A 23,459-nucleotide genomic window follows, 5' to 3' on the forward strand; every position below is an offset into this window, starting at 1 on the left:
CAGGAAGGGATTGGAGTGCATACCTGCACATTCTGTGATAAGTCCTATTGCTACTTTCTATTACATCTCCCTCAAAGTCATCCCTTCCTCTCCTTTCCCACTGCCTTGGTAGAGAGAAGGAAGGAGGGGAGAGAAAGTAAAATAGTTTGATCTGAATTCACTATAGCTTGAGATGTGATAACTATTTGCTGGCTTGTTGGACAAAATCAAGTTAAGATGAAGCTGAAGAATGATTTTGAAGATTATGATGCTCAATATTTGGGAGGCTTTGGTTGAGACACAACTCCTACACAATGCTGGTGGGAACTGGTACACTGTTACCCAAAAGTAATTTGGCAGTATATATCATGAATTTTAACAATAGCATATGTTACATTTTACCAACACATAACATGATACAGCTTCATGCACAAGTCTTAAGTGAAAACCTCAATGAATTTTTAAAAGTGAATACGCATAGGTACCCACCATTCAGGTCAAGAGATAGAATATTACCAGCACCTCAAGTCTCTTTTGTACTGTCTCCTGGTCATTGTTCTCTAAATGTAACCAATATCCTGAGTTGTATCACTTACAGATTAATTTTGCCCAATTCTGAATCTCATACGAATGGGATCATAGACAATTATACTCTTTCTTGTCTCTGTTCCAGTCGCATTATATTTTTGAGGCTTATCCATGGTCTTACATATATTAGTTTTCTCTTTTTCACTGCTGAATAGTATTCCATTCAACAATGGAATAGTATTGTTGTAGTATTCCATTACTATCCATTCTACTGTTGATGGACTATTAAAAGGTTTCTAGTTCCTGAGTATTAAAAACAATGCTGTCTGATATTTTTGGATATGACTTTCAACACACACACACACACACACACACACACACACATATCCATTTCTAAGAGTATACATTTGTAGTAGAATTCTTGAGTCATAAAACGTGTATGTTCAGCTTTAGTAGGTACTACTAACAGTTCTTGAAAGCAGTCATACCGATTTACTCTTCCACAGAAATATGGGAGAGTGCTAATAAATCTATATCCTAGCAACACTTTGTTTTGGTTTAAAAAGTGTAAATATTCTGATTGTAGGGGATAATATCTCACTCTGGTTTTAATTAGGTGTTTGTGAGTAATAAATTGACCCTTTGATTATTGTCCTTTTGTGAAGTGCCTGTTCAGGTTTTTCTCATTTTGAGGGGTGTCTTTTTCTTATTACTTGTAGGAGTTCTTTATGTATTCAGCATAGAACTTTCTTGTATTGCAAATGTCTTCTTGAATTCTGTTTGCTTTTTTACCCTCTTAATGGTGTCTTTCCATGAGCAGTCATTCTTAATTTTAAGATAGTATAATGTACTAATCTTTTCCTTTATATTTAGTGGGTTTTTAACAAAATTTTTTTTATTGGAGTTCAATTTGCCAACATAAAGCATAACACCCAGTGTTCATCCTGCCAAGTGCCCCCCTCATTGCCCATCACCCAGTCACCCCAACCCCCCACCCACTTCCCTTCCATAGTGGGTATTTTTTGTGTGTGTGTTTTAAGACATTTGTGTCTATTTATGGTCATAAATATACATTCCTATGTTTTATTCTAAGATCTTTAGTGTTTTACTTTTCACATGTAGGCTAATGATTCACCTGAAGTAGAGTTTTGAGTATGATATGAGTGAGAGTCAAAAGGCATAAGTTTCTGTAAGTTTATGCAATTCATCTAGTATCATTTATTGACAAGACCATTTTTGCCACACTACACTGTAGTGATACCTTTGCTATGAATCAGGTGTCTGTATACATTTGGGTGTATCTCAAGTTTGTTAGTCATGCCCTTTAAATCTTTATATATCCTTATTAATTTTTTGTCTGTATTATCAGTTACTGACCGGCATGTTTCAGAACATTCCACTATGATTATGGAATTGGTTATTTTCTCTTTTAGTTCTTATAATGTTTGAAGTTCCATTCCTAAACTCATTTGAATTTAGGATTGTTATATATTCCTGTTGAGCTGACCCCTTTATAATTATGAATTGTTTCTTTTTTTTTTTTTTATGAATTGTTTCTCTTAATGTCTGTTAGTACTTCTGGTCTTAAAATCTATTTCATCTGATATTAGTAGATCTATACCTCCTTTTAAAAATATCTACTCATTTTTTGATGTTTTTATGGATATGTTTCCCATACTTTTACTTTTAGCTTTTCTGGGTCCTTATAGTTGTGTCTTCTATAAGGAACACATTTTTTTTTTTTTTAGAATCCAGATTAATCATCTGGATTAATTATCATTCTGTTTTAATTGGAATATTTAGTCCATTTCTAGTTTTTGGCTCCTATGAATAAAGTAGCAGTGAAATTTTTATACAAGACTTTTTGTGAGTATATGCTTTTTTCTTGGGTTAATATCCAGGAGTGAAATTTTGGGTCATAGAGTTGGTGTTTAATTTTATTTTTTTCTAATTAATATTAGAAAAGCATAATTTGGGATCCCTGGGTGGCGCAATGGTTTGGCGCCTGCCTTTGGCCCGGGGCATGATCCTGGAGACCCGGGATCGAATCCCACGTCGGGCTCCCTGCATGGAGCCTGCTTCTCCCTCTGCCTGTGTCTCTGCCTCTCTGTCTCTCTCTGTGTGACTATCATGAATAAATAAATAAAATCTTTTTAAAAAAAGAAAAGCATAATTTATATACAATAAAATAGAGATTTAAAGTGTATAGTTTGATGAATTTCAACAAATGCAAACACTCATGTAGCCACCACCCAATCTATGTCCCAATCTATGGCCCGCCTTTCATTTTCTCAATGCATTTGTTAATAATAGTGAATAGTTCTTTGAAGAAAAGAACCCCCTAAGTGCCCAATAATGTTATGCAGGATATGGGGAAAATGCTTGTAACATTTTGTTGGACTGAAAAAGAAAGGTGCAAAATTATTCTTTGCATCATGACTTTAATTGTTTAAAAATATGCAGTAAAAAAGTTGGAGAGAAATACAGAAAACATTGCTTTGGTTGACTCTGGGTAGTGAGATTATGGTCTCCTGCAATTCTTTTTTATTGTGGCAAATACACATAATATGAAATTTACTATTTTCACCATTTTAAAGTGTACAATTCAGTGGCATTAAGTACACTTATGATGTTGAACAACTGTCACCACTATCTAGCTCCAGAACTTTTCCATCACCCCAGATGGAAACCCTGTACCTAAGAAACAGTCACTCCCTATCCTTTTTCCTACAGTCCCTGGCAACCATGAATTTGCTTTTTGTCTCTATATACCTGCTATTTTCAAAATTTATACACTTGCTGTATTTTTTTTTCTGAATGTCTGCTAATGAGCATGTGCTTTGATATGAGAAATAAAGCAGAAACCAAGAACAAAGAAGGATATCTTACAGAGGGAGACAAGTAGGTTGTGCAGAATTGATGCAAAGCTCTATGCCAGAGGGAGTGAAGAATAGAATTCCCTTTGTGACAGTAGCTAAACATGCTCAGCTCTGACTGCTAGCTGCTCCATTTGCATGATCCCTATCCCATGTACCTCACCCCCACCCTGGCGGCTGGGTTCTAATAGTATGCCCAAGTTATCCATGATGCTGAGTATCCTCCCCAGGTGCTGTTTTCTCTGAGTTTCCACCACCCTGGGAGTAGAGACTGTTGGTTTGGTTCTCCAAAATCGTTCTGCTGTCCAGTGTGACCCCAGCTTCTCCTTTCAGTCATTAAGTGTTCTGGGGTAAATGAATGCCTGTGTGCAAGAAATGACTTTGCCTGACTCTAGAGAGAAAAGAATCAGATGGGTCTGTAGGTGAAGCCTCAGCCAGAGGCAGGCTGGGAAGAAGTGCAGCTAAGGGTCCGAGTCTAGCCCTGAGAGAACATATCTGAGTGGTAGATTCATGAGGTCCCTCATGGCTTTAATGACCAGGGCGGGAGGAGAGAAGTAATAGCGAGTGACATTTATATAATGTGTTACAGTTTACATAGCTCAGCATGCGCATTACCTCATTTAATCTGGAAGGAGCATAGGGTGGGGCCTTAGCACGTGGCCCTGGAGTTGACTTGTCTGAGTTGGCATTCTGACTCTACCATGTACTGTGCGACCCTGGGATATTTGTGCACCCCATGTCCTAAGTTCCTTATGTCTGTAATGAAGACACTGATAGTACACACAGATTGTTGTGGTGGTTAAATAAGGTAGGGGATGCTCATAAATTGCTTAGAACCCTGCCTGAAGCATAGTAAATACTAGATAAAAGTTGGCTGTTATGACTTTATTCTCTCAGTGGGCCCTGGAGATATGTAGACATACCCCATTTTATGGGCAGCAGACTAGGGCCCAGAGGGATGGAATGACCTGTCTGAGGTCACACTGGATAGGTGGGGGTATCTGTTTGACCCCAGACCAGATCTGTTTGACCCCAAAGCCCTGTCCTTTCACCTCCTTTATGCACTTTGCCTGTGCTCACAGGCAGGAGAGGTAAATTCTGCTGTAGTTCACCCATGCACCGGGTGTCAGAAAACGTCACTTGTCTTGTCTAGATGAGCTATGATTCAAATGAAGTAAGATACCTGAGAAAGTGCTTTGGACCCCACCAGAGTGTGATGGAGATGTAAAGAATTGCCATTCATGCTTTAATGAAGTATTTAACATTTTTTCTTAGCACTAGTTTCCCACGTTCTGGTAACAGACCCTGATTTCCTGACACCATCTATATGCTTAGGATTATTCCTGGCTAGAGGGATGGGATGGGTGTGTGAAACAGATCTGACCCATGTGAGCACCGTGTCACTTCAGCCACCAGGATTAGCTCCGAAATGGGTATTTGATCCAATCCAAGAACCACCAAGTTCAGTTGCAGGCCTTTGACCATGGCTTTCAGGGAAGAGGGCTCTCCCTTCTTCTGGGGAGACCAGTAGGATATGATAGAGCCTAAACTTCTGACACCATCTTGCTACCACGGTGGGGCCAGCCTGCCTGAGAATGGGGCCAGCCTAGAGGCAAATGGAGCTGAGAGATGGAGAGTGAGACAAGGGCCAGTGTCCCCTGGATCTAACGGGGCCTGAGTCTAGATTTACCTGGACTTTCCTCTTATGCTACCATTTGTAAACATCTAATGGCTTCCTAACATTATGCTTTACTGTTACATCCTTTTAATATCCCAACAGATGCTCAGAGGAGGTGGTAGTAGCCCCAGATGACAGAGGGGGAAACTGAGAATCTGAGTGGTGGAGTGATTTGGCCGAAGCACACAGGTGAGTCAGGTCCTTCTACTGAAGGCTCAGCCACTACACTGAGAAAGCTGGCCATGGTGTCCAAATAAAATTTTTGTCTTCTTTGCCTTCCAGCAGGGATGCATGTCCTCTTGGAAATGTCACAACAGAAGGGATTTGGATGCCCCAGAAAGGCGTCTTCTTTGGCTCCATCTCTCACCACCCTCAATTATCTTTCTGACAGCCAGATTTGAACCAAATTGGATTTAGGGCATTTCACAATTTTTTTGAACAAATTTGTGGATTAAGAGAACAAATTAAATCCACATTTTTACTTGACATCATCAAAAATATGACATGCAGACTGGAAATGGACTTTCCTGGTCTGGGAATAATTTCAGTGAAGCCCAAATCCCTACTTCCCAAGGGCATCTGTTTTTAAAAAAAAAAACAAAAAAACAAAAACGAAACCACTGTTTCTCACAAAGATCTGTGGGGGATCTGGGCCCCAAATCTTACCTGAGACCTAGGATCTGACACTTGGGGTTGGGCTGGTCCACACCAGCACCCATGCCTGAGATGTGATTCTTGTGGGAAGGGCCCCTCTCTGCCTCCATCCATCATTCATCTCTTTTCCAGTTTCCTCATGATTTCCCCTTGGCTACAGCCTAATTTGGGTTTCTGCATTTTTCTATAACTTGGACTAACAGATTTTCATGTTAGTGCCAACTCAAGCTCCTTATCCCTTCTCTGAATTCTTCATTAGGCCAGTAAGTATATAGCTCATTTGGCAATTAGGTGCCTTTGGCACTTTATCCAATAGCTGTTACAAGAATGTAGATACTTCATTTTTCTCATCTTTGTTTCTTGGTTTCATGGTAGAAGGACAGGCTATATGTGGGCAGAGAATGTGACTTCTACCTCTCTATATATGTACCCAACATGTAGTAGCATGCAATGTAAATTTATTGCCTTGTAAATTTAATGGGCATATGATTACTTAACAATAAAATGAGAGAAGACATTATCTTGGCTAGGCTTAATGGAGGCAAGGCTATGAAGCTCATTGAATTGGTGTGAGAGCTTTGATGCCAGATAGCCTGGGTTTGAATTTATTATCTGGCTTCCTATTTATTGATGATATGATTTTATCAATGTTATGATCTCTCTATGCCTCAATGTCCCAGTCCATAAACTGAAATTAGCAATAGCACTTGACCAAGCCCCTAAAACAGGAACACATTTTCTAAATGTCTGTTGCCACTATTTTATTATTTCTCCCCAATAATCCTTATATTCTTAGGAAATACATATAGCTAATACATAGATGGACTTTATCTTATTCAATTTTGTCTAGATTATCAGATTTTTATCTTCAAAACATAAATTATCCCAATGATTGTGGGTGTTTTCCCCATTATATAAGTTGGAGGCACAGAAAAGAAGCTGACCAAAAACAATAAAACAAACAAAGAAAAATGTAGAATGAATCAGTGTTAGCAAAAGAGAAGAGCCTGAGGGAGCATCAGGAAGGCTGCCAAATAGATCTATTAAGTAAAAGAGAGATGGGGAGAAAACCATCAATTAAAATTAATTAAAATTTTTAATTGTTTGTGATGCTGACCTCATGCTCCAGGTGCCTGAAACAAAGGAAGAAATGTAGATAATTGAGTAGTCAGGACAGTTTTCCAACTGGCCACTTTTCCCTTAACAAGACTATGCCTGTCTCTTCCACATAGTCCTTGTGAGCATCTTGGGTCAGGACCTGAATCATGGCTCAGGCTGCCATGCACTGAAGAGAGGGGGCATCCTGAGCCTGAGCAGATGGCTACCTGGACCCTCCTTCCTCCTTCTTTTCCATCAGCATGTCCTGCTGATGATACTTTCAAACTGAATTCTGCTTTTCTACACCTCTTCCCCGCACGTCTCCATTTCCACATGGAAGACCACAGTGGCTTGCTAAGCAGTTTCCTTGTTTCTACTCATACACTTATCATTCTCCAAAATTCCCTGGTCTTGACTTTTCTGCTTGTTTTTTTTCCATTAGCCTGTAAACTTCTTGCTCACCAGTGGCTGGCACATGCATGCCCCAATCTTTTTCTTTTTTTTTTAAGTTTTGACTCCTGTTTTTATTACTCAATTTCTCTTTTCTATTTTTTAAAAAGATTTTATTTATTTATTTGAGAGAGAGTGAGCAAGCATGAGCTGGGGGGTCGGGGCAGAAGGGAGAGGGAAAAAGACTCCTCACTGAGCAGGGAGGCTAATGCAGGACTTGATCCCAGGACCCTGAGATCATGACCTGAGCTGGAGCCAGATGCTTAACCAATGAGCAACCCAGGCACCACTCTCTTTTCTATTTAAAGTATTCTTTGGTGGCTGGGAAGCCTGGCCTTGCAAGATCAGAATCAGTTGGAGCTGGGTTTTATTGGAAGTGGATTGGGTTGGGGATTGGGATGGGAGCAGGGAGACCCTGCTCTGCTGGTGGCCTTATTTCTTGATTGAATGGAAGGAGCTGGAAATAGTTGTCTTCTCAAGTCTCAAGTAAAAGACATTTTCTCTCCCAAAGGGAAGTCCACTCTGTAGATATGAAAGTGAACCCCTTAATAGATCTACTCGGGCAATATTTTGCCTAATTCTTTCAAATTATAAGACTTCAAAGTCATTAAAGGTAGTAACATTCTTCTTCTTATGTATGTATGTATGTATTTGAGAGAGAGAGAGAGAACAGTGGGAGGGGCAAAGGGAGAGGGAGAAAGAGGATCTGGAGCAGCCTCTGTGCTGAGCATGGAGCCTGATTCCAGGCTCAATCCCAAGACCCTGAGATTGTGACTGAGCCAAAATTGAGAGTTGGACATTTAACCACCTGAGCCACCCTGGGGCCCCCCATACTCTTCTTCTTAAGTGCGTCATTTGTCTTTTTTATACCCAGAAACTGGAGAATGAATGAAATATTCCCAGATTTGGATGACCCACTCACTTATGTTGACTCTGATGATTCTTGTGGTCAAGCCCCTCCCACCTCATTCTCAGCAATTACATACAGCCTATGAATGTTTGTCTCACACAGTTCTGCTTCCTTGATATTGACTCTTGGGACTGCACGGTACAAGGGTTGCCATCACTCTCTTTCACACTTCTGACCTCCTTGGGAAGTGTGAGGTCATTATACATGGTCCAGAGCCGCCCATCAGGAAGGGGCCCAGGCTGTTTCTTATATGAGGTCACTCCATTCTGGAGTACTTGATCCTTCCCTCTCTGTCCTATCACAGCTGGTTGGAGCAGGGGTGAGGGGTGGTCACCCCAAGGTCATCCAGTCCAGAGGCCGATCCAGAGTCTGCTCAGGAAAGGAAGCTCCATCTGATGAGATGAGTCAATCACATCCCACCCACTCTCCTGGAGTTTGCTCTGGGAAATGTAGACAGAATTATATAGTAATTGGAACTTTGGGAAGTCATGAGAAAGGGAGAGGATTTGTGGGACCAGGAGCAAATCAGAGTTAGGAGGACTCGCAGGCAGAAGTATTGAGCTGAAGAAGGGATAGATAGAGCGGTGGGCAAGGAGCCTTTGGAAGCAGGAAGAGACAGGGAAGACTCACAAAGAGAAGCAGAAAGCCAGAGAGTCACCCATTCAAGGTAAAGGTGGAAAGCTAGAGGTAAGCTCCCAGATTCTTGTGGCAGGGGCTCCTGTAGCACCTCGGGAGATACCTTGGGTTCTCAAAGACCTTTCTCTTCTAGTCTCTGGGTTCCCAGGTTATGGTATATTCTTAATTTCATGAGATTCTGGCTCCTGTGTTGTGCCACAATAAATCCTCATTGCTGGGGCTGCCCTGGGTAGCAGGCTTGCTGTTCTTGTGGGCTCACAAGTGAACATACCAGAAGTGACCACTATCAGTGGGCTGCAACCTCACAACAGCATGGGCTGTTTCTATCAGGCCCTGTTTGTGGGTGCGTGGGGGTAATGCCTGGGAGCTTTCAGGGTGTGACTCCTCTGTTCAAAGGCTCTGCTAATATCCACGGAGGTGGTTTCAATCCACAAGAATCTAGGCTCCATTTTCTTTTATTTATGTATCCCACAATTTTATACACATATCTATTTTATAGAAATATTTACAACTATATCATATATAAAAAGAAAATATATAAATATATATAATATATAAATATTCACACACACATATATATTATGGGTACAATACAATTGCAACTTAAATGAGGGTTAGAGTCTGAAGTGTATGTTAGGCTAAACCTGTGTACAGTAAAAATTCTGCCTGGGAACCCTGTACATGTACATGATTTTGGATATGTTACTACAGCCTTTATAGTAACAGTAAAAATAAATGCAAAGATATATCATTATCAGACCTTCCTGCAGAATACTTGCTAAAATAGCTGCAAACAAGAAAAACAGATTCTGGTCCCTACCCCCTGACACATATTCAAAGTGGCAAAACTGTGACCATAACTTGCAAAGACTTTTTCCTTCCCAAGTGGCAATTGAATAATTCCTCCCAGCAAGCAGAATTGCCATGCCATTCCCCCTGTAAGGCAGATATTCTATGAGACAATTTGAATTGGAACCCTCATGACTTTCCAAAGATTTGAGGTAGTTCTATGGCATGAATATAATAATTCCACTAAAATAGAAAACAAAAAATCTTAGAAAGGGGCAAATAGTCCAAGAGTGAGGCTGATATAATTCCCACAATGGACAACTAAATAAACGCTGAACTTCCTGGAAATTAAAGGAAAAAGGGAAAATCCTAGATAAAAATTATCATCATTTAATCAAAATAAGTTAATCAAGAGAGGGTTTTCTCTTGGCACTGCTTAAAAAAAATTAAATCATTCATAATTTCATCATAGCGGTATTCTTATTTTGCTTGTATATTCTGTATTCCAGTCCTGCTCTGCAAGCAAAATAATAAGTAATTTTATTTTAAAAATATTTGAATAGGCAAAACATTCATATAGTCTGAAAACAAAAAAGTGTGAAGTTTTCCCTTTCATTCTGTTCATATATTTGCTCACTTTCAACTCCCCCAACCTGCCCCTCCCCCATTTTGATCCTTCTAGAGTTTTCTTGCACATTCCATAACATCATCATCATCATCAACAAAATATAAATTCTTATCCCCATGCTCTTCTTATGCCTTAATTTCTCTCATTTAACAACCTCTCCTGTAGACTCTCCTCTATCAGAAGGAAAGCGTCCTCATTCTCTTTCACAGCTGCAGGTATCCACTATTTGGCTGTGCCTCTACTATCTTAACCTGGGCCCTACTGATATCATTTGGATTGTTTCTTTTGTTTTGCTATTATAAATGAAGCTAGGAGAGTAACATTGTATACATGTAATTTCACACGTGTGTATATATATAAGTATATATTTCATATATGTGATAAATTATATGTAAATATATTATATATACTATATAAAATTATATATAATTAGATTATATACATGTCACATATATGATAAATATATATGTATGTGTATATTGATATATACATAAACATATATATATATATATATATATATATATATATGTTAGATAAATCCCTGAAGCAGATTTCTGGATCGAATGGTAAATGCATTTGTGAATTTGATAGCTATCACCAAATTACCCTCTACTGGGGTTCTGGCAATTTATGCTGCTAGCAGCAGTGTCCGAAGGTTGAGTGGCTACATACCATCTATATACCCCAGAACCAGTGTCCTCATGCTAAGTTTCAGAGAGGGAAGAAAAAGAATGTAAAAAAGGAAGAACTGTTTATCAGCCCTATCTCAGGGAGGTGGGTGAGGGTCCTGAGCCGGGACTGGCTTGATTCCAGTGCACCAGAGTTTTGGTATGCTGGAGGATTTCCCAGCAGAGCCCTGGGGTCCTCCTGACAGCGCTTGTGAACCAGCAGTGGTACCATCAAAGTTCTTAGTGTCCCAACTATTTTATTTTCTTGCTTTGAAATTCAAGTGTCACAGCTCAGCCTTTTGTAGAGGAGCCGCCAGCAACCCTTTTCCCCACTGGCTTCCACTTGGCGTCCTCCCCAGGTTCCAGCCCTGGGTCCTCACAGGTGACTTTTGAAGGTGGAGCAGGGATCCTCTGCATGCCCATCTCCCAGAAGAGCATCTAACCATTCCTCCAGGTCCTGTACCAGTTGCTCCAGTTCTTGCACCTCTTTCTCTAGCTTCTCCAAGAAAACATGCAAATTTTCCTTCAACCAGGTCCTGATGACCTTTATTGGCTCTTCTGCAGGTTCATTGGTCTGGTATTCAAATCCCTGAAAGGCAGACATCAAAGTTGCATCTTGAGCTTTTTCACATAGAATCCCCTGTTACTGGTTTCAAAAAGTTTTCTGAGTGTTTGCACATGTTATTCCTTCTGTCTGGAGTGCTCATCCCCACCTTCTCCACCTGGCCAGCTCCTACATGTCCTTCAAGGTCCAGCTCGCCCATGACACCCCTGGGAAGCCTTCCCAGATCTCCTCAGCTAAATTTGATATCCCCTCAGTACCTTTTTTGAATATGTTACCTGGGAAGCCACAGGATTCTGGGGATAGCTACATTCTCTGATCCTTTCTGACACCTCCCAACTTCTTCCTGAAACAGGCACAAACATCACCTCTTAAAAGGACAAATGAGCAGTAGTTGAAATAAACATGGCTGGTCATCCCAGTGGGGAGGGGGAGGAGAAGGTGAACCTTGGCATTCTGGTTGGCATGCAGCCATCCCCAGAATACCCCTCCTGACTCTGTATGGACTCGGCTCCTCCTTTCTCAGATTCCAGAATGCTCACCTGATATTCCTGTGCCCACGTACAGCACCAAGATCAGCAACGCCAACAGCGTCTGGTGGCAAGAAAAGGAGGAAGGAGGTGACTCACTGGGGAGCAGGCAGGCAGGCATGCCTGCTGCCCTCACAGAAGGCTAGGCATAGCAATGCTGTAAGATGATTTTTAGAGCTTAACTTTTTCCTAGTTATCTATGTCATGCACACTTACTATAAAACCCCCGAACATTGCAGAAGTAGGTAACATGGCAGCCTGGTGACATTCCACTGGGGTTTTCCCTCCCTTCTTTCTGCTGAGAAGACCCACCTCTGTTCTCATTCCTTGCCTTACTTTCACATTTTTGCTCTAAATGATCTTTAAAAGGAATCAACCTTATTGTGGTATCATTCACAGACAGTAAAATGCACACATTTTAAATGTACAGTTTGTTGAGTTTTGGCATGTCTACACCTGTGGACTACCACCCCAGTTAAGAGAAAGAACATTTCCATCATCCCAGAAAGTTCCCTTATGCCCTTTTACAGTCCATTCCTTCCTTTACCCTCGCCTGCCAGACAGATCCACTAATCTGCTCTGTAACTATGGAGTAGTGTTGCCTGACCTATGACTCCACGTCAATGGAACTTTGTAGTCTTTTGTGCCTAGCTACTTTAGCTACTTTTGCTCAACATAATGCTTCTGAGATGTCTCCATGTTTTTATGTTCAGTGTTACCGATGAGTAATATATTGTATGAATATGGTACAATTTACCTCTTCACCTGTTCATGGACTTTGGGCTGTTTCTTGTTTCTGACTATCATGAATAAAACTGCTATGAACACCTGGATACAACTCTTTGTGTGGACATCTGTTCTCATTCTACTTGGGTTGGTACCCAGAAATGCAAATACTGGGTCCTATGGCAGGTGCATGTTTAATCTGATAAGAAACCACAAAGCTGTTTTCCAGGGTTTTGTACTAATTTATGTTTCTGCCAGCAACATGAGACAGTTAGTTGCTCCACGTCCGTGTTGGCAGTCTTCCTAATTTTAGGCATTCTATTGGTTGTGTAGTGGTACGTCAATCTAGTTTTTATATGCACTTCCCAAATGATTAATGATGTTGTTTTAGTCTGTTTGCATTGCTTATAACAAAGTACCACAGACCGGATGGCTTATAAACAACTGAAATTTATTTCTTATAGTTCTGGGGGCTGGAAGTTTGGAATTAGGAGGCCAGCATGAAGGTTCTGTTGAGGGTGCTCTTCTGGGTTCCATCCATTTCCATTCTATCTTTATGTGGTAGAGAGCAGAGAGAGCTCTTTGGAGTCCTTTTTTTTTTTTTTTTTTTAATCAGAGCACTACTCCAATTCATGAAGGTTCTACTCTCATGACCTAATCATCTCCCAAAGGCCCCTGACTCCTAATACCATCACTTTGGGAGTTAGGATTTCAATATATGAATTTAGGGGGGACATAAGCATCCAGTCTATAGCAGATGTGGAGCATCTTCTTGATCAGAATTCACATAGCTTTCTTTGTGGGCATGTCTGTTAAAAACTCTATTCATTTTTTATTGGGCAGTTTGTCTTATTAAGTTATAGTAATTCTTTGTATATTTTGGATATATATTCTTCATCAGATGTTTGTATTATGACTATTTTCTCCAAGTCTGTGGCTTGCTTCTTCATTTTCTTACCAAGGTGTTTGAAAGTTAAAGGTTTCAATTTGTATGAGGTTCAAATAATCGAATATATTCCCTTTATGGTTATGCCTTTTGTGTGCAATCTAAAAAATTTTGTCTAACTCAAGGTTGTGAAGATTTTTCTCCTCTGTTTTCTTTTTTGCATTTTATTGTTTTAACTTTCCACTTAGGTATATGGTCCATTTTGAATGAATTTTTGCATATGATGTAAAGGAGGGATCAAGATTCTTTTCTTCATCAGGATGTCCAGTTCTAGAATTGTTTAAAAATCGGTAAAAAACATGCCTACCATATTTATGTAGGTCTGCTTCTGGATTCTATTCTGTTTCATTGATCTATATAGCAACCTTTATGCCAATGCTAAATCTGTCTTAACTCTCTGGAGCTGCTATAATAGAATACTACAGATTGGGTAGCTTAAGCAACTGAGAGAAATTAATTTTCTTACAGTTCTGGAGACTGGAAGTCAAGATCAAGGCATGAGGCAGGGTTGGTTTCTGGTGAAACCTCTCTTCTTGGCTTGTAGATGGCTGCCCTGTGTCCTCACACAGCCTTTTTTTCTGTGCATCCCTGGTATCTCTCTTCTTATAAGGACATCAGTACAATTGGAGTGGAGCCCCCCCCTTTTTGAGCCCCACCCTTTATGCTTTCATTTAACCTTAATTATCTCCAAATACAGTCACATTGAGGATTGGGGCTTCCACATATTAATTTTGGAGGACACAGTTCAATCCCTAACAGCCCCACTGTCACTGTGCTGTTCCATTCCTTTATCTATTTCTCTTGGTCAATGCTATATTATCTAGATGACCATATAGCTTTATCCTAAGACTTGAAATAAGATAGTGTGAGTTTTAAAATTTTGTTTATTTCAAATTTTTTTCTGACTACCCTAGATCCTTTGCATTCTCTCTCTCTCTCTCTCTCTCTCTCTCTCTCACACACACACACACACACACACACACACACACACACACACACACATTTATCAACCTATCAATCTTTTCAGTTTCTAAAAAACCTGCTGGGATTTTGAATAGTACTACATTGAAACTAGGGTTCAATTTGGTGAGAAAGAATGTCTCTAAAGTACCATACCTTGTAATCCATAATCAAGGTGGATCTCTCCATTACATTGTCTATGATTATTCTTAGTAATGTTTCATAGTTTTCAAGTGTAGGGGCCTTGCTCATCTTCTTGAAGTATTTTATGGGTTTTGATGCTATTACAACTAGTATTGATTTTAAATGTTCATTTTCCAATTGTTTCTAGTCTATAGAACCACAATTTATTTTGTATCTTATGATTTAATTCTTCCTTTTTTTTTCTGGTAGAGTTTAGGATTTTGTATATTGAAAATCATACTGTCTGGGAAGAAGTTTTACCTCATCCTTTCTAATCTTTATTTTTCAGAAGTCTAACTTTTTTCTTGCCTTGCATATTGACTAGTAAAATACCAAATAGAAGTGGCAAAAACAAACATGGTCATCTTGCACTGTATCTTAGTGGGATGAGGTGTGAGTGCTCACCATGAAGTGGTTTTAGCCACTGGAGGTGGTTTTAGCTTTTTTCTTATCCTTTCTCAGCTTGAAGACATTTCCTTCTATTCCTACTGTTCTAAGAATTTTACCAAGAATGAATGCTGAATTAGTGAAATGCACTTCCTGTATCCACTGAGAGACTATGTGAGTGCCAACCTTTTTTGTCTGATCATGGGAGAGATTGCATGGATTGACTTTTGAATACCTAACCAACCTGAGTTCCTTCAGGAAGTTATTTGTTCATGATGCATTCACCTTTTTCTCTATTGCTGGATTTGATTTGCTACTTTGTGGAGATTTTTTTCATCTATATTCATGGGGAGGTCAGATTTCTTTTTTTTCTATATGTTTGTGGAGTTTTAGAGTCAATGTCATGCTGCACCTTTAAAATGGGTCAGGGAGCATTTCTTCTGCCTCTATTTTATGAAGGAATATGTGTGAAATTGATATTATTTCTTTCTCTGTCACATGATTGATAGAATTCATTGGTGAAATCTTTCGGGCTTGTAGTCATTTGGACTTTCTATTTCCTCTTGAGTTACTTTTGTAAATTGTGTTGAGAAACTTTTGTAAAAAGTTTCTTCCTTTCACCTAAGTTAGCAAATGCATTTGTATCCAGTCATTCCTCATATTACCTTCAGATGCTTCTGATGTCTGCCTATATGTGGTATTGTGATAGTTCTTTTTTATTCTCAATATTGGTAATCTGGGTTTTCTCTTTTTAAAAAAATTAGACTATGAAAAATTTACCAATTTTATGAATCTTTTCAAAGAGACAGTTTATTAATTTTGTTTTATTATTTTCATTTTATATTTCATTAATTTCTGATTTTATCTTTGTTGTTTCTTCTTTCTATCATTAAGTTTAATTCTTTATTTCCTTCTTAATGTGGAGACTTTGGCCATTGCTTTTTTTTTTTTTTTTAGATTTTTAAAATTCATTTATTTGAGAGACAGAGAGAGGGAGAGAGAGAGAGAGAGAGAGAACACGAGCAGAGGGAAGGAGCAGAGGGAGAGGGAGAAGCAAACTTCTGACTGAGCAGGGAGCCTGATGGGGGACTTGATCCCTGGACCCTGAGATCATGACCTGAGCTAAAGGTAGATGCTTAATCAACTGAACTACTCAGGTGCCCCTGAAAAAGAGTTTTCTTTTTTTCCAAGTATATTTATGTATATATATATATATATATATATATGTGCATGTAGATATATGCATGCATGTATATATATGCACTGACATGTATGTGTGTGCATGTTTGTATATGTGTGCTCTCAAATGGATGCCTGAGTGCTAAGGAGTTTCTCTGCTCTAGCTGGGCCAGAATTCCAATAACCTTCAGCCCTACTGGATTTCCAGGATCTCTGCTGTCAACCACATAGCAATCACCCTGATCAGGGCGGCTAATCTGGTCCCTTGCACGCACACCCCGCCCTCAGCCAAGGAGTCATGGGGAACCCCTGGGTGTATAGCTCTCTTTCTCCTCTCCATTGCCTTGTCCTACAGAGTTCAGCTGCTTTAGCTCCCTCCATTCTGCAGCTCAGCAAGACTGCTGTCCTGTGCTTGGACTCACTGTAGCAGCCCCTGGGAAAGTGCTGAGGCTATCAGGAGTCTTCCTTTCTTCTGGGATCACACTCTTGTGCTGCCTGGTGGCCTTCACCTGAAAGTAGCTGCCTCATACATGTCATCAATGTTGTGGTTGCTTACAATGGGACAAAATTCTGCATGAGGTTTGAATTTTAGCCTTAAGAATAAATACTCCAGGAACTCTGCAATTCAGATGTAGCCTATTTATTTCAGCATGTTCATTCATTCATTGATTTATTCAGCCACTATTATGCATCAAACACCATTGTAGGCATTAGGGATGTAGTAGGAAACTAAACAAACAATCCAGTCCTCGTGGGGCATACCTTCTGCTGACGGTGCTGGGAATTAAATAAGAGAGTCAGTCGGTAATGGCCTTGGGGAAGAAGCACTTAAGCATGCATGCTGTGTTCCAACAGATGGGGCTCCAGGGAGGGTCAGGCTGAAGGCCTCTTCTGACTCTGAGGGCCTTAAGTCTGTCTGCAGTGGCAAAGGGAGCCCAGAAGGGAGGCAGCATACATCCAGTCTCGCCTCACCTGTTTCTTGTCCTCACAGCGACTGCCCCTTCTCCTTTCAAACAGCTCGGCTGCCACTCGCCCCCTACTGCCCACCTGTTGGGTCACCATGGCCTCAGGTCAGGCTGCCTGGGTGGATCAATGTCCCCCACACACACCTGACAGGCAGATGAGTAACCTCCTCCTTCCTGGCCTCTGGTCACCAGGCATCCCTCAAACACTGAGTTCTGATGTCATAGAAGGTAGGAGACAACAAGGTCCCCACCTTGTCACCACCCTGCTTTTTATTCCAGTCCTTCACAATTTTTTTTTCATATAAATGTAAAAACCAAAGACCCGAAAAAAAAGTGCATTAAAATGCTATATTTCAGGATGATGATTTTTCTGATCTTTACTCTCCTATATCTTTAAATTTTTAATAAAATGTGAGTTTTAGAATACAAAACAATAAAATTTTTAATTGAAATTTTTACTAAGATAGTTGTAAATACACATGCAGTAGTAAGAAATAATACAAGAGATCCAATGTTTCTTACACCTAGCTTCCCCAAGTGGTAACATCTTGAATCCCCTGTAATACAATCTCACAACTGGGATTTGCCATTGATACAGTCTATCAATTTAATCAGACCTTCCAATTTTACTTGTACTTATTTGTGCATGTGTATTTAATTCTAAATATTTGTCAGGTGTGTAGGTTTGTGTATCCATTGCTACAGCCAAGATACTGAAGAATTCCCAAGCCAGAGGGTTTTTGTCTTGCCCTTGGATACCCACCGCCCACCCTCTGTCCCCTTGCCCCTACTATCCCTAACTCCTGGCAACCATGAATCCTTTCTCCAGTTCTAAATTTTATCTTATCAAAAGTGCAAATAGTATGCAGACTTTGGATATTAGCTTTTTTTGTACTAAGCATAATTCTCTGGAGATTCATTTAGATTGTTGAGAATATCAGTAGTTTGTTGCTTTTTAATTGCTGCATTGTATTCCATGGCATGTATGTACACAGTTTGTTTCACCATTCACCCACTAAAGGGCATCTGGCTATTTCTGATTACTGGCTCTTATGAATAAAGCTGATATGGGTATTCTTGTATAGTTTTTGTGTGAACTTAAGTTTTCATTTCTCTGGGATGCCTAAGATGGAAATTGCCAAGTTTTATGGTAATGGCATAATTTTGTTAAGAAATTGTCAAACTGTTTTCTTGAATGGCTGTACCATTGCAGATTCTCATTAACAATGAATGAGCAATACAGTTTCTTCTCCTCCTTGCCAGATGTTTTCATTATTTTTTATTTTACTTTATTTTTTAAAGATTTTATTTATTTATTCATGAGAGAGAGAGAGAGAGAGACTGAGAGAGAGAGAGAGGCATTGACACAGGCAGAGGGAGAAGCAGGCTCCATGCAGGGAGCCCGACGTGGGACTGGATCCTGGGACTCCAGGATCACACCCTAGACTGAAGGTGGTATTAAACCACTGAGCCACCTGGGCTGCCCTATTTTTTATTTTAGACGTTTTGGTAGGTCTACAGTGATATCTCATTGTGGTTTTCATTTGCATTTTCCTGACAGTTAATAATGTTGAACTTTTCTCATGTACTTCTTGGCCATCTCTGTCTCCTCTTCAGTTAAATATCTGTTCATGTCTTCTACTCACTTTTTATTTTTATTTATTTTTATTTTTATTTTTTTAGTTTAGCACCATTTATTAAGTGATCTCAGCTGTTGTTGTAGCTGCTGTGTATCAGCCTGTTCTTAAAACATAAAATGCTCTTCCAATTCCTCTTGTTCAGGACAGAAGGATCTTCCAGGTAGCACACCAACAGAACAAGAGACTCCGATGATGCCAGCTTCAATGATGGTGCCAGCCAGAGAGGGAGAGGGTCATGGCACATTCAACTGAGGCTTACAGAGGTTTTGAAAAAGGAGCCTTTGGGGGCCCAGCCTGCTTGGCATTTTGATGCTGTCGGTGTGGGTTTTGTACTCCATCACGGTGTTGGGAGGTAGGTTAAGCACTCACCGAAGGGTATCTCAGATGCGGGCTGTGGTTGCTTGGTCACTGGAAGTCTTATTCCATATTGAAATAATGTCCTCCTGAAACTGGACAGAGATCACAGCCCCACAGATCTCCTCCCCAACCATGAACTGTTCCCCCAACATGGCCAGGATGAGATTCTCCCAGCAACGGGATGTCAAGCCCTTCTGCAGTCGAATAATCCACTTGCCACCATTTTTATTTGCATCATCCTCCCACATGGGCTTAATTCCTTCTTTGAAGAGATGGAAGTCACTGTGGCCTGTCAGGTCCCTGGAACGTACCATGTGGCTATAAAACCTCCAGAACTGCTCCACAGAGGCAAAGGTGCCAATCTGTTCAAAGCTCTGTGAGCTGGTGGGACAGCCGGGGGTTCTTCTTGAGTACCAGAAAGTATAGTTGTACTGCAGGGGATGCTCTGCTGGCCCAGGGACAACAGCCTTCCTCTTGCTGCTGCCCTGACTTTTGTCTCGTTCCGTTTTTTCCTTCTCACCATCTTTCTGTGTGCTGTTTTCTTCATTCTGATCATGGTCCCCACTGTCATCATCTTTCAATGCGTTGAACTTGTTGTTCATCTTCTCACCACCGCCGTCGCCACTGCCTCATGGAGTCTCTACTCACTTTTTAAAAAGATTTATTTGTTTATTAGAAAAAGAGAGAGAAAGAGAGAGAGAGAGAGAGAGAGAGAGAGAGAGAGAGAATGAGCATACACGGGGGAGGAACAGAGGGAGAGAATATCCGTCAAGATCACGACCTGAGCCAAAATCAAGAGTTGGATGCTTATGCAACTGAGCCACCTAGGCACCTCTTCTGCCCATTTTCTAACAGGGTGGGGTTTTTTACATTTGAGTTTTGAGAGCTCTTTATGAGTTCTAGATACTAGTCCTTTTTGAATATATGGTTTTTAAATATTTTTTCCCAGTCTGTATTTTGTCTCTTCATCCTCTTCACATGGACTTTTGCAAAGACAAAGTTTTTAACTTTAATGAGGTTCAATTTATCAATTTTTCTTTTATGAACATGTTTTTTGTATCAAGTTTAAGAACTCTCCCTGGTCTTAGAAACAGAAGATTTTCTCCTATTTTAAAAGTGTTTATAGTTTTATGTCTTATAGCCCAGTCCATAATCTATTTGGAGTTGATTTTTATATAAGATCAAGGTTCTTTTTTTTTTTTTTTTCTGCCTATGGAAGTCTGATTGCTCTAGCACCATTTGTTGAAAAGTGCTATCCTTCCTCCTTTGAATTGCTTTTGTTCCTTTTTTAAAAAATAAAGCAATTGCACGTATTTGTGTGGGTCTATTTCTGGGTTCTCTATTCTGTTTCATTGATCTATGTATCTAGCCCACTACCAATATCACATTGGTTTGGTTACTGTGGCCATAGCAAGCCTTAAGATTGAGTAGAGTGATTTATCCCACTTTGTTCTTCTTTATCAAGATTATCTCAGCACTTCTAGGGCCTATGTTTTTCCATATAAACTTTGGAACAGGGCAGCCCAGGTGGCTCAGTGGTTTAGCACCACCTTCAGTCCAGGGCCTGATCCTGGAAACTGGGGATCAAGTCCCATGTCGGGCCCCTGCATGGAGCCTGCTTCTCCCTCTGCCTGTGTCTCTGCCTCTCAATCTCTCTCTCTCTCTCTCTCTGAGTCTCTCATGAATAAATAAATTTAAAAAAATCTTAACAAAAAACAAAACTTTGTAACAAGTTTGTCTACATCTACCAAAAAAACAAAACAGAACAAAAAAAGCCTTCCTGGCTGGGATTTTTATATTAAAAAAAAAAGATTTCATTGATTTATTTGAAAGAGAGAGAGAGGGAGAGCACTAGCAGGAAAAGAGGCAGAGGGAAAAGGAGAAGCAGACTCCCCCGTGAGCAGGAAGCCCAATGCAAGGCTCAATCCCAGGACCCTGGGATCATGATTTGACCTGAAGGCAGATGCTTAACAGATTGAGCCACCCACGTGCTCTACTAGCTGGGATTTTGATAGCAATTGCATTAAACTTATATATTACTTTAGGGAGAAGTAACATCTTTACTATGTTGTGTTTCCCAATCCATGAACACAGTATGCCTCTTCATTTATTTAGGTTTTCTTTGATCAGCATTTTGTAATTTTCAGCGTATAGATCCTATATATGTCTCATTAAATGTATACTTAAATATTATATGTTTTGAGGGTGCCTGGGGGCCCAGTTGGTTAAGTGGCCTACTCGGCTCAGGTCATGATCTCAGGGTTGTGAGATTGAGCCCCACATTGGGCTCCACAGCAGCATGGAGTCTGCTTCAGGTTCTCTCTCCCTCTATCCCTCCTGCTCATGCTCTCTCTCTCAAATAAATAAGTAAATAAATCTTTAAAAATAAATAATTATTTCATTTTTTGGACTTCTCTCGCACTTTATTCATTTTAAAATCTTAAACTTTTTTACTCTCAATTCTTTTTTTAAAAGTTTTTATTTAAATTCAGCTAATATATAGTGTAATATTAGTTTCAGGTATACAATATAGTGATTCAACACTTCCATACCAAGTCCCTATCTACCAAATTTAATGTGTTAAGAATCATTAATTTTCAACACTTTTATGAGCTAACTTTCCCAAAATCACATACACAGCTTCTGATTAGCACCTAGATAACTTTTATTTATCGAGCACCTACTATGTTAGTCATTTCACTAGCTTAGTTTATTACATCTTCTGTAGGCGATTACTCTGTAGATACTTGGGGATTAGGTCTGTTGTACTAGCCATTGTGTCTCTAATTCCCATTATGCAGCTGGCTATATACTAAATATTCAGTAAAAATATTTGTTGAATGGATGAATAATGAGCAACTTCAAACTGTGGGCTCTGAGAGGCCATGAATTGTGTCTGGTGAATACATTTTTGTATTCACAGTACTTAACTCAGTAAATATTTGTTGAATGAGTAAAGCAGGTGGTATGATTTTAATTTTACCAATGAAGAAGCTGAGCCCCAGGGAGGCTAAGGAGGATATTAGCACAGTGGCTGTTATGGACTGAGTTTTGACTCTGTGCCAGACCTCATGTTAAGTGCTTTCCATGCATTATCTCATTTAATCCTCGTAACTGCCTTGCAAGGACAGTATTGTCAGTTTCTATGTGAGGAGGTTACTTTCCTTATTCAAGATCATACACCTTACCTGGGGGCTGAGTGCAGGTCTATTTAATTTTGAAGTCTTTTAGTTGACCACAAGGAGTTGTAATTTCAGCCAAAAGCAAAGAAATTTGCCTTTCTTGTTATCCTCTGTGGGTTTACTTTGGATAAGTAGATGTGAGATTCCCATCAAACTTTTTGAAATATCGAAAGTAGCTTTATTCTCTCCTCTCTGTCCAACTCTGTGACTACCTTAACTTAGTACTTAGGGATTTCATAGAGCCTCCATTTCTTCTCCTTCCCCCTTCTCCTGCATGCTCTTCTTCTTATCATCCACAGCTAAGACATTTCAAGAAATGACTGAGTACCAGGCACTGTGCTTCACATATGTTGGCTCACTGTATTATCATTACACCTCTAGGTAGTAAATACTATCATTATCCCTGAGCCTTACAGGGATTAAGTTACTGTCGCAGAGTTACACAGCTAGTGAGAGCCAGGGCTGAGATCTGAACCCTATGGATCTGATTCAAGCCCCCAGGATCTTGATTGCCATGAGATATTGCCTCTTCCTTAGGGAGACTCAAGATCAGAAAAAGAAAGAGACTTGCCCAAGCCAGTTGGAGCTAAAGGATCAGATGGCAAGTCTCTTGCTCCTGCCCAGGGTCTCTTTAAAAGGTCATTTGCAGGATGCCTGGGTGGCTCAGTGTTTGAGTGTCTGCCTTTGGCTCAGGGTGTGATCCCAGAGTCCTGGGATTGAGTCCCACATCGGGCTTCCTGCAGGGAGCCTGCTTCTCCCTCTGCCTATGTCTCTGCCTCTCTCTGTGTGTCTCTCATGAATAAATAAATCTTAAAAAAAAAAAAAGGTCATTTACATCATCTCTGTGGTCTTGCATGTGACACAGCAGCTATTGGTTTCTTGGGTTTTACCTCGCAGAAATGTTTCAGATGTCAAATGCACATACTCCAAGACTGGGCATTAAACTAA

At 40.1% G+C, this 23,459-nt stretch overlaps 1 protein-coding gene and 1 pseudogene across 1 annotated transcript; both read right to left on the reverse strand.

Annotated features, from left to right (window-relative positions):
• Positions 1-11,270: 11,270 nt before the first annotated feature.
• Positions 11,271-17,429, reverse strand: SMIM23 (small integral membrane protein 23). Its single transcript, XM_026009584.1, has 4 exons — positions 17,340-17,429; positions 11,999-12,050; positions 11,735-11,802; positions 11,271-11,483 (listed from the first exon to the last, which is right to left on the reverse strand). Exons 1-4 carry the CDS (start codon positions 17,427-17,429, stop codon positions 11,271-11,273), a joined length of 423 nt encoding a protein of 140 aa, XP_025865369.1.
• Positions 17,430-19,352: 1,923 nt separating this feature from the next.
• Positions 19,353-19,961, reverse strand: LOC112928517 (eukaryotic translation initiation factor 4E type 2 pseudogene; annotated as a pseudogene).
• Positions 19,962-23,459: the final 3,498 nt, after the last annotated feature.

Source organism: Vulpes vulpes, chromosome 4 (genome assembly GCF_048418805.1).
Source record: "Vulpes vulpes isolate BD-2025 chromosome 4, VulVul3, whole genome shotgun sequence".
NCBI lineage: Eukaryota > Metazoa > Chordata > Mammalia > Carnivora > Canidae > Vulpes > Vulpes vulpes.